The sequence below is a fragment of the Eurytemora carolleeae genome, unplaced genomic scaffold (genome assembly GCF_000591075.1).
Source record: "Eurytemora carolleeae unplaced genomic scaffold, Eaff_2.0 scaffold430, whole genome shotgun sequence".
Taxonomy (NCBI): Eukaryota; Metazoa; Arthropoda; class Copepoda; order Calanoida; family Temoridae; genus Eurytemora; species Eurytemora carolleeae.
The window spans coordinates 116,136-127,928 of record NW_019397707.1 but is presented as its reverse complement, the minus strand read 5'-3'; the positions used below and the strand labels follow the sequence as shown (position 1 = coordinate 127,928).

Below are 11,793 nucleotides of genomic sequence, written 5' to 3'. Positions count from 1 at the left end.
GGGGGGCGCGGCCCCCCCCCTCGTACGCCCCTGGGGGGGGGGAGGCACAAAGTTACCCTAAACAGTCAAAATCTAAGGGCTAAGACTTGAAAATTACTGCTTCGCACATAATTCAAAATTTTATGTATAAATCTGGTCAAAAGAGTGGGGTTAAAGGCTGGAGGGGTAATAGAGGAGAGTCTAAGGTTAAGAGGGGGCCGGGGAGAAAAAATATAAATATATATCACGCACCTGCACCTTTAGTAAAAGTAAATTCAACCTAAATGAAGCATAATGTCTGACCGCGTCAACCTTGTTGCACCGGCTAGTCCTGTCCAAAGAGCTAGGTACAGTACAAACTGCGAACGGTTAGGTTGACCCGGCTCGGAAATTCAAATATACTATGGATGCCCATGATATTTGTGTATTGTTGCAAAGGTGAAGACTCGTAAACCTCGTGAACCTGTTGTAGTGGAACTATTGGATTCAGACGAGGAGGAAGATACGGTCTCAGGTTATACATCTATCTATCTATCTAGCTCTAGATATCTGTCTATCTATCTATCTATTTAGCTCTAGATATCTATTTATATATCTATCTATCTATATAGCTCTAGCTAATTTATCTAATCAGCTCTATCTATCTATCTATCTATCTATCTATCTATCTATCTATCTATCTATTTAGCTCTAGCTAGCTAGCTAGCTATTTATCTATCTATCTATCTATCTATCTTTATAAATATATTTACCTATTTAGCAATCTATCTATCTATTTTTTTAGCTATCTATCTATTCAGCTATATTTTTATTTATCTATCTACCTCTATATCTATCTATCTAGTATATATTTAATCATTCATCTATTTATGCTTCTATCTATTTTATTTATCTATTTATTTTGCTCTATCTATATATCTAGCTCTCGTCTATCTATTTAGTTCTCTTTTTCTGTTTATCTATCTATCTATCTATCTATCTATCTATCTATCTATTTATCTATCCACTTATATTTTTATCTATCCCTCTATCTATCTATCTATCTATTAATCTATCAATCTATTTATATATCTACCTCTATATCTATCTATCTAGTATATATTTAATCATCCATTTTTCTATACATCTATTGTTTTTATTTATCTATCTATTTAGCTCTATCTATCTTTTTAGTTCTCTTTTACTATCTAATTATCTATCTATCTATCTATCTATATATCTATCTATCTATCTATCTACCTTTAGTATATATTTACTCATCTATCTATTTAGCTCCAGCTATCTTTACATATATCTATCTATTTAGCTCTCTCTCTGTTTATTTATATACTTATTGAGCTCAAACTATCCATACTTCTATTTATCTTTCCATCTTTTTAGATCTATTAATATTTAATACATCCATCAATGTAGCTTTATATCTTATCTTTCTATCTATCTGATTATTTATCTATCTATCTATCTATTAGACTATTCATCTATCTATCTATATATTTAGGTAGCTATCTATCTGTTCGTATATATATCTGTCTATATATCCGTCTATCCATCTATATATCTCTATTCATATAACTATCTAATTATCTATCTATCTATATCTATCTATCTATCTATCTATATATCTATCTATCCATCTATCTATATCTATCTATCTATCTATCTATCTATCTATCTATCTATCTAGAGCCCCGAGGTATAGTACAGAACCCTGATGAACCTATTGAGATAAGTTCTGGGTCGGAGACTGAAGATCTTCCAATGGATTGTTTGCAACCTTCATCCTCAGGTATCCATCCTCACCCTCATCCCCATCCTCACCCTCATCCCCATCCTCACCCTCATCCCCATCCTCACCCTCACTATTTCTTCAACATTTTTCCTCTAAAATTTGTCGTTTTCAGGGTATTATCAGAATTATAATAATTGGAATCCCCAACAGGATATGTTCGACATTTTGAGTTCAGGATTCAAGTAAGATTTTTAATTATACATTTTGAAAACATATTTTTCGTCCGAGCCACATTTTCTTAGTTTTTCTGTCCGAGCCACATCTAAATCATCCTCCTGTTTACATGGCAATCATGGCAATTCTTTAGTTTAACAATGTTGTATGCCATATCCTGGCCAGATTAAAAATAATAGTTTTATCTTGGACACTTCAAAACTTAATATTGTAAGAACTAGGATTTCGAGGTGGCTCGGACGAGAAATTTGAGTGGTTGGTTTTCCTCCTCTCGAAACAATTTACCCATGGCCAATGGCAATGGGTAAATTGTTTCTTTGTGAACCTAAGTAAACCTCGGCGCTATCTCATCAAGATCCGAAAAAATATAATTTTATAAAAATCTGTCAAAAATACGTAAATTGTAATGTTAGTCACTAGCAGCAATGCAGGGGAATTATGCAGATTATACAGATTATTATACAGCAGTAGACCCAGATATATTATACAGATTGTAGATCCAAATCTCTTCTAATTGAATATTCAGCAGGATCCCAGCAGTAGAGCCAGATATATTTATTTTTATAGTTTTTAATAGCTAGTGGCATGAATACATGGCGCAAAGAATTTCCTTTAAAAATTGTTAGGACATATTTCTTGTCCCCAGTACGCTGTCATGTTGTAGACGATTAAGAAAATATATTTTTTAAATCCTTTCTCCTTTTTTTTTATTCTTAGATCAAACGCACTGTTTAACCTTTTCTTCTGGGGGGCAAATTAAGTATTTACAAAATGAGGAATTTTTAGTAAATTTTGAGAACAACTTCTCAATTTTATATTGTTCGAATTCGCATGAATTTATAATTTTTTTTTAGGAATTCGATCTTGTCCAAATATATAAAACTATTTATCTATCTACATCTATCTTTCTTTCTACATCTATCCATCTATCTATATCTACATCTATCTATCTATCTATCTAAATATATATCTGTATCTGTCCGTCTATCTATCTATCTCTTTATCTATCTATTTATCTAATTATCCATCTATCTATTTCTATATATCTTTCTATCTATCTCTATCTATCTATTTATCTAATTATCCATCTATCTTTATATTTGTCTGTTAAGTTTTGATGAGTTTGATGATTACGGCGGGCGAGGAAAGAAAGGAAAAGGAGAAGGAAAGAAGAGTAAACCTCCCCCACCCCCTCCAGGTCTTGATTAATTCATTTATTTATTGTGAATATAAATGATTTTATTATTAATTGATTTGTTGATTGATTGATAGGTTGACATATTTCCTAATTGATTGATTGCTTGAATGATTGAGTGATTGATTGATTGATTGATTGATTGATTGATTGACTGATTGATTGATAGTCTGATATATTTCCTAACTAATTGATTGATTGAGTAATTGAGTGAGTGAACAGTTGATTGATAGATTGATAATTGATCAGAGTCCTCTGATGACGACGACCTGATTGTGGTTAAGACTGACTACAACACCGTGGACCCTTTCACCAAGAAGGAGATCGTGGATCCCGTGAAGAACAAGAAGTGTGGACATATCTACGAGAAATCAACCATCTACTCAATGATAGGGATGGGGATCGATTTCTTAATGGATTTTTTACCCACACAAATTTGAGATGGATTAAAAATAGCAAAATAGCATTCTCGTTAAGTTTGTTTTATTACATTATGCTTAAGTCTTACCCTGACCAATGATTTTTTAAACCAACTTAAGAACAGTCCCGTTGTTTTCCCGAGTTTCCCAATACAAAAAATTGAGAAATCGGTCTAGGGGTTTATGAGTTATGATCGGACACACAAAAAAGATCGTTAAACAGTTTTTTTTGGAACTTTTGGATCCTCTTGTAAAACATTGAATGTTTAAAAACCAATGCCTATCCCTACTCCTAGATTTGGCTCGTGAGAACCATAAACCGGTTAGATGCCCATATATGGGATGTAACTGCAGGGACTTTAAGAAAACAGATCTACTCAAGGACCGGTAAATATACAAGGGACCCTTCAAGGGACTCTTCATTCAAGAGGGACGTGTCCGATTCACCCCCTTAATGTTTATCTAATCAGTAAATAGGAAGATATCTTCGTTTTTGCGTATTGAAAAGTATTGATCAGACAAGGCTTTATTAGGTACCGTCGTGAATCGTATTTTCCACTTTATTAATGGAGCATCACGTGACGTTATGTCTGCAGTCACTTCAGTCTGTTTATTTGTTTTTCATTCATTAGTCATTCCATTTAATCTTTTTCAACCATTCAATTATTTTTGTTCATATTTGATCGCTAATTGATGAAATGTTTATTTATTTTGCAGTGGAAATTTTCCCTCGTACGTAAAGCGATCCGACTGGAACATCCATCCATCTACCATTCATTGTAGATTAAACGTTGTTTAAGAAAAAGATATTTCTTCGTCGGCAATAATTTTTTGTTTTGTTTATTTTGCAGTTCTTTGCTTTTTATCTGAACTTTATTATTGGATAAAAATTGTAATGTTTTAAAACTGTATTTCAGTTACATTTTTATTTGTTTTACCAAAACTTGAAAAAATCCAGTCATATTCTTGGGAAAAAACTTGATGAGGGTCTGTAATTAGTGTCTCCTTCTACTTGAAGCTAAGAGGGATATAAAAAATAGTTTTAAATGCAATTTGTTTCTTCATAAATTGTTGCTGTTGTAACCTGGACATTTTTCTATAGACCTGAGGCCGAAATTAAAGAATTTGAGCCGCGGCGTAAATTTGAAACGCGGCTCAAATACAGTTGGTTCCACTTAAAATTGTATTAAATGTTTCAAGATTTAAGCCCGGCGCTCAGTTGAACCCGTTTTGGGAGGATTTGAGACGCGGCTCAAATTCATTAAATTCGGACTCTGATTTAGTAGAGGAAGAAGAATACAAATTTTCCGCATAATTCCGCTAAAACTTACCGTAAACGTTTCGCAAGCGTTGTGCATTTTCTCAAAAGTAAATTTTTCTGACAGTTAACGTAAAAACATAATTTAAGCAAAATTTGGCTAAACTTGACTGAAATCTAAAAAAAGTGTTTGCGCATGGAAACCCCTAACTCAAACATCCCTTATAAATGGTTCAATTCTTGTTCTTTAGTGAGGTGTTGGCTCACCTGGAGAAGGTGCGGGATGAGAGGGAGGTTGTCAAGGCGGAGACAGATAAGGCGGAGAAGGAGAAGAGGCGACGGAAGGCGGAGAAGAAAGCTGAAGGCGGAGAATCTGATCAAAGCGCGGATAGTATTATTGAGGACGTTATTGAGATGATCAAGGATAAGAAGAAAGAGGTCAGTCACAAGATTTAATCGAAAGCAATAAGAAGTTGAACTACGTAAACTTAGTTGAACTATTTCTCGATTTTCATTAAAACTTTGGATTTTTTATACTTGTACTTACTCCCCCCCCCCTCTTCCCAGCATTAAATCTTTATATCATATCAAATTATTCAACTAATCTCAATGCTCAATTCTGAACGTCCATAATGTACAGAACAAGTACAGAGTATATTGCTTTTTTTGTGTATATTGCCTCCCGCATTTAGCAAGTTCTATGAGGAAGACGATGTTTAAGAATAAATTTTCAAAACAACTAATATAAATCTTTTCATTGCAAGCTTATTTTAGTCTTTACTTAGTAAATAAATTTTGGGATCAGAATGTGGAAGTAGGACGTCTTTAGAAGTCGGGATTTAAAGAGACTGTAAAGGAAACATGAAAAGGGGTATAGACTGAAAGCTAATCACTTTAGCTCTTGATCGCAACCCATGAAAGTTTTATCTGATGTTCCTCGAGAAATTGATATAAAACTGTGTTAAAATTATACGAAAGTTCATATATGTAAAATTTAGAAAATCTTAAACTTAAATCACGTGACCAGAACTTGATCCTTTATCAAATCAATTGAATGTTATTTTTAATTTTCCGGAATCGTGAAGCAACATCTTTTCTTAAATATTTTGAAAAATGCAAAAAGTCTTTTATAGAAATTTCATTCAAAAAACACATTTCAATTACAAAAAATAATCGCTATTTGTTCCCTACCTCGGGCAGTTGTATTTTAATCCACAAGAAATCATAATGGTAACCTCGAAATCTTTTTCTCAATTTGGACGACTAAGAAATTCTTATTTTTGTCGTAAAAATAGATACGCGGACAAAATACGTAAGCACTCTGCAAAACCCAGAAACGCTTGTAATTGTTGTTATCATCTACATATCTATAAATAAAGTAGGTAATCTCAATTTGTCTGCTTGTTTATATTTACGATCATAACTTATGCACCCTTGGACTTATTTGCCTCAAAGGTTGACGGGGGAACTGGGAAGAACCCACGGAAACTTTCTAAAGTTGGGTTTAAAAGTTCTAAAAAGTTCTAAGTTAAGTGGGTCGACTATTAAAGGGAAAAAATTGCCAAAATCCTAATTTAAGACAAAGTGCGGGTAAACGGAGGGAGTAACCGGGGTTATCGGCTGCGAACATTTTATATTCAGCAAAATAAGCATGATTTCAATTATCAGACAACGGATCTCTTGAAATTAAATTACAGCCCCTTTAAATTAAATTACAGTCCCTTAAAAAAAAAAATATTTTTTAGTTCCGAGGTTACTCCCAACAGCAGCAATACAAGCAGTAATCTGGAAGCTTCTGATAGCTTGCCAACAGCTGAGGATTGCATGGCAGCTGACACCAGTTTAGAAGCTCCTCAAAAAGCTGCTGGGAAGACTACAAAAGCAGCTGAGGAAGCATCTAGTAAAGATGGTGTTCAAGATATTGAAACTAATAAAGGCGAAAAGTCAAAGGTAGTAAAATACATTTTTATATATCAACGAGGTCCTGCAAACATTTTTTTTATTTGACCTTTAGTTTAAGGCATTTCAAGTGGGACCACTAATTTAAATCTAATTATCTGAAATTTGTGAATATTTGTGGACTTAAATGATAAAAAAGTAATGGGTATAAATAATCTTTCAAATATATATCCCCGATTTATTAAATTGTCATAGAACTCCACACTGGGAGAGCCTGTTAAAACGAAGAAGAAGAAGAAGAAGAAGATTGCCGCAAGCAGAGAAGATGATCATGACGAGGAAGATGAGGAAGATGAAGAAGAACAGGATAACGCTAGAGTACTGGCCCGGAAAAAGGTTAATCATCAGTCAATAAATCATTAAAATAATCAACAAATCATAACATATAAACTAATTAATAATGTTATTAATAATACTAGTCCTACACTTTGCTTGTTCAAAGTTGATAAACTTGATAATGAATCTTATATTTAGCTTTATGGCTTTAATAATTGACAATTTAATTACAAGATTAATTAATTCTTAGACTTGTTTAATTCTTACCTTAAATTGATTGTATGTCATTTTAGGGACTCTTAGCCTTGACTTAAGTTTGACTTCAGTCATTTTTAGGGACCTTACCATTGACTTAAGTTTGACTTAAGTCATTTTTAGGGACCCTTAGCATTGACTTAAGTTTGACTTGAGTCATTTTTAAGTTTGACTTAAGTCATTTTTAGGGACCCTTAGCCTGGACTTAAGTTTGAACACCTCCAATATAAAAATTAGGTCAAAATTAAGTCAATATTCACAGCTTGGCCAATTGCTATTCACTAGTTGCTCTGACTATCAGTATTATATTGAATACTAGCTGAAGGGCCCGGCGTTACCAGTGGAAAAAAAATTTCGATTTTTTTTTAGCCTGTAACACCCCATGAGTGTCCACAAAAAAATTCAGCCCAATCAGTCCAGCCGTTTGGCCGGCTATATATATATATATATAGATACTGATGATTGCATAAAAGCATGAAACAATTTGTTTATGAATAAAATGTTATAAGAAGATTGTTGCGTTTCAACTGATATATATATATATATATAACATTTATAACATACGAATATCTTGTTTTATTAATATATATATATATATATAACATTTATAACATACGAATATCTTGTTTTATTATATTGAATATTAAGATTGAACGTTATCAATGCCTGGAGTCTGATACTGATGAAGAAAGCGTAATACCACTCTCCAAAGCGAAGAAAGCCAGAAAGCGGAAAGTTCCAGAAAGATTGAACGACTCCTGGTCCGGGAGTGATTCAGATCCAGGACCAACAAGGTTAGTTTTTTTCAACATTTGGTTACAGACAGTGCTTAGGATCCAAAGGGTAAAATATCAACCATAAACTGAAAAAAAACTTTTTTACTCCTAAAACCCAAATCTGAACTTTTGAAAAAAAGAGAGATTTTAAAAATTTCCTCATTTGAAAACTTATTTTTTGTAAAAAAAAATTCAGTAAATCTGAAGAAATGACCTGGATCCTGATTCATTTTTTTCCAGTGCGGATCCAGGATCCGGATCCGCATTAAAATTAAATGGATCCTATTTAATTTATGTTTGATAACCTAAAATAGTGTGAGGAGGATTTCTAACGATTTGCATTAACTGATTAATAACTTTTAAAAAATTAGTTTAGGATTAATTAATTAATTTTCATTATCTTCTAAAATGATTAAATTATTCATTGTTTCAGAAAGCGCATTGTCGCAGTAAAATCTCCCGCTAAAGCACGTGGTAAGAAAATTACTATCAAGAAGGTGACAGAGACCTGGTGTATAGAGGAGAAGGAGGGGAAGGGTAAGAAGAAGGGAAGGAAACCAGCTAATCTGGAAGGGGAGAAGAAGAGAAGGAAGGGAGGAGAAGAGGAAGGTGAGCCGGAGGTGAAAAGTGGAAAGAAGAAACGAAATTCTAATCTAGGAGAAGGTTCTGAGTTGATAAGGTATAAAAACAATTTTTTTATAAATTAAAAAATAATTTACGAGTTTTCTCGATTCCTAATTGTTCCTGTTCAGGCCCCGAAGATCTGCTACCGCTATGTCTTATGTTGAATCCAACTCCGACGATGAATATTGAAGAAATCCACGCAAAATTCATCCTGAAGAAGAATCCTAGGATTTTGTTTACTCCCGCCATTTTTTTTATTTTCCCGCCATTTCATTAATATGTCTTGTTTATAATTCAATTATTTTGTTTGGAAGCTTTTATGTTATAGCTGATCTAGAACTTTTTACTATAATGGATATATTGTTAACATTTTAATGCAAAATATTATTCCTATGTCTTATGTAAGAAGCGCAGCTTTATTGCATGTTCATAAACTTCGATCTAAATTTTATAATTTATAATTTTTCAGAAAAAATGGTTTTAGGATGTTTGCTACGTCGATGTGTTTTGAACAATATTAATCCGTCAAGCATAACTAATTATTTGCCTGGTGAGTTGATGTATTCTTTTCATTAATTTAATGAAGGGTAAACAACAGAATAATAATTTATTAGTCAAAACAATTTTAAATATTCGTAAAGCTGTTGTTTTATTAGAGTGTGGGACATTTATTAAATTTAATTCACAAACTTAAAGGGACTGTAAGCGTAATTTGAAGTCTGACCCACCATGCAAAGATGGCAATGCCTGATTTACAACAACACCCTTGAAAGCTTTGTCTGATCAAGGATGAATTTAATATCAATTTTATTTTAATTTGCAGTTTCTCTGCTAAAGTGACTTGCGCATTTCTTTTATACAAGAACCAATGGAGAAACTCTCAGATATAAATACTTTTTGATCAAATTAAGGAAACGTTGGAAAAATACATTGACATATTTGTATGTAAGGCCACTTGAAATTACGCATACAGTCCCTTTATGATTTATTATTATTTACATTTTATCTATCTATCTATCTAGTTCGAGGGTTAAAAACAAGTTTGATACTTGGAGAAGAATATGGTAGAGGATTTGGTGCTTGGGACCAGAAACATAAAGTAAATTATCAATATATCTAACCGAGGTACTAATGCAAGGAAAGTTATTTCAGAGGTGTACGCATCTTTTGTACTGCAGTGTACTGTCTCTGGGCGGTAATGTAAACACAAGATAGATGTCACAGCCTGACATGGGATCCATCTTTCACATAAAAATCAATAAAATATTCTGGTCATAGGAAACTATTTTGTGAACTATCACAATTTTCAAAATTCAATGCTTTTAACCTCCTCGGATACTAAACGAACACTGATGCATCTATTCTTTTTTACAAATTCCGCCCAGAGAGAACTGGCTTCAATATGTACGCAGAGAGTGCGCAACTGCAATTAACTTTCCTTGCATTATAACCTTGTATCTAACTATCTTTCTAAATATCTATTTAATTACTCTTGTACAGATGGATTATTTTATGCACAATTTAAGCAAAGGAACTAAGTTTTTTCCACCAACTCAGATTCTCTAATCCGTATATCCAACCGTTGGACAAACCATAAATTCAGTTAGGCCAAATCAAAGTTGTTCACCATCAGATAACAAAGAAATAGAGGTTGGAAAATTATAGTTTGGGGAAAAAACTTGTGTCATAACGAGGACTGTATTCGTATTTTTAAGAAATCTTCCTTTTTTTAGTTTCCGATTCAAAATGATTTCATGATAAAAACTGAAAGAGCTATCTCTAGTCTATATCTCTCTTTTAAAATTGATAATTTTCGATTATTGTTTCTCATTAATATTGCCTTGGTAGAACTAAGGCACAAAGTTGACCGGCATATAATAAACCGGTTCATAAATAATATATATTAAGGTGCCTGGTGGGGCTAAGGATGTAAGTTGGTATATAATAAACCGGTTCATAAATAATATATATTCAGGTGCCTGGTGGGACTAAGGAGCTAAGTTGGCCGGCATATAACGAGCGGGTTCATCCACCCACAGGTATTTACAGGGTGTCCCAAAAACATGAGAGTAAAAAGACATTTTTGACCAACACAGTGTTTTTTCGTGCCTATTTATTTCAAACAGCATCTTAAAGTCTATGAATTTTAAAAACGTTTTGATATAATTTATTTTTTCCGCGCCTCCTTTTTTACTTTTTAACCTTTAAATGCGCCAGTTTTTACCTCTCAAATTGAAATAAGTGCTTTTTTTATACAATAAATGTCTACATTTTTTTCCGGGAAAAATATTTTAATTTAGACCAGCCATAAACTTCCCATGGGTCATTTGAGTTGCCGCAAAAGAATTGGACCCGATCAGGTTATCGGATGCCGTTTTTTGGATGCAAAAATCTAAAACTTTTGTTTTTATTTTATCATTATTTAAATTTTTGTATTTTTATAATTTATCTTCTATTCTATTTTCTAATTTTCTAATTTTGTAGTTTTGTTTAATTTTGTGATTTTGTAATTTTGTTAAGGAGAATACAGACCTGCATATATCTGTCACGTTAGAGACAACATTAAATATTCCGCGGTTAGTCACCTTGCTGAGATAATATTTGGTAGAATATCCCTGAAATTTGATTTGATTTGATTTGATATTTTGCTTTTAAACTGTTGAATAACAAAGAGACTTCTGCTACAAAGATAACCAAAGAAGAAAGATTTCAACCTAAATGTTATTAAATTAGATCGATATTTTGAAAAGATTTTTTAAATATAAGTAAATTTAGTTTTTATTTTGTAGAAAATGACGTGATTTTAATTATATTGAAAAACTTTTTAAAAATCCAATTAAATTAATCTTTTCACGAGATTACCTTAAAAAAATTAATTATTATATTTACAAAAAAAAGTTAAAATCCAATTTAATTTTGTTTGTTTATTTTGTAGAAGAAGATGTGGCCCATATCTAACTTTGTGAAAGGATTATCAGTTGACGAAGCAATTAAACAATTGTCTTTTATCAAACTTAAAGGAGCAGTTATTGCTAAAGAGGTAAATATTAGGCTTATTTATTTATTTATTTATTTGTTTATTTATTTAT

The 11,793-nt window shown here is 32.4% G+C and overlaps 3 protein-coding genes across 3 annotated transcripts in view; all 3 read left to right on the top strand.

The window, feature by feature from the left end:
* Positions 1-417: 417 nt before the first annotated feature.
* LOC111715561 (uncharacterized) lies at positions 418-5,285 on the top strand (the record flags this gene model as incomplete). The annotated part of the gene is given in 7 exon segments (XM_023490921.1): positions 418-493; positions 1,664-1,765; positions 1,881-1,950; positions 3,055-3,140; positions 3,387-3,530; positions 3,853-3,943; positions 5,066-5,285. Coding segments are annotated over 6 exon segments (624 nt in total). The 3' UTR covers positions 5,271-5,285.
* Positions 5,286-6,532: 1,247 nt separating this feature from the next.
* On the top strand, positions 6,533-9,172 carry LOC111715570 (46 kDa FK506-binding nuclear protein). The gene is made up of 5 exons (XM_023490929.1): positions 6,533-6,764; positions 6,969-7,109; positions 7,953-8,098; positions 8,514-8,759; positions 8,833-9,172. Exons 1-5 carry the CDS (start codon positions 6,639-6,641, stop codon positions 8,891-8,893), a joined length of 720 nt encoding a protein of 239 aa, XP_023346697.1. The 5' UTR covers positions 6,533-6,638; the 3' UTR covers positions 8,894-9,172.
* A 5-nt stretch (positions 9,173-9,177) lies between these two features.
* Positions 9,178-11,793, top strand: part of LOC111715571 (39S ribosomal protein L22, mitochondrial) — a gene marked incomplete in the record, with an annotated part of 3,683 nt that continues 1,067 nt past the window's right edge. The window contains 5 exon segments of the mRNA XM_023490930.1: positions 9,178-9,254; positions 9,727-9,803; positions 10,680-10,743; positions 11,225-11,280; positions 11,640-11,744. Of these exon segments, the coding sequence (XP_023346698.1) occupies positions 9,179-9,254; positions 9,727-9,803; positions 10,680-10,743; positions 11,225-11,280; positions 11,640-11,744 (378 nt within the window).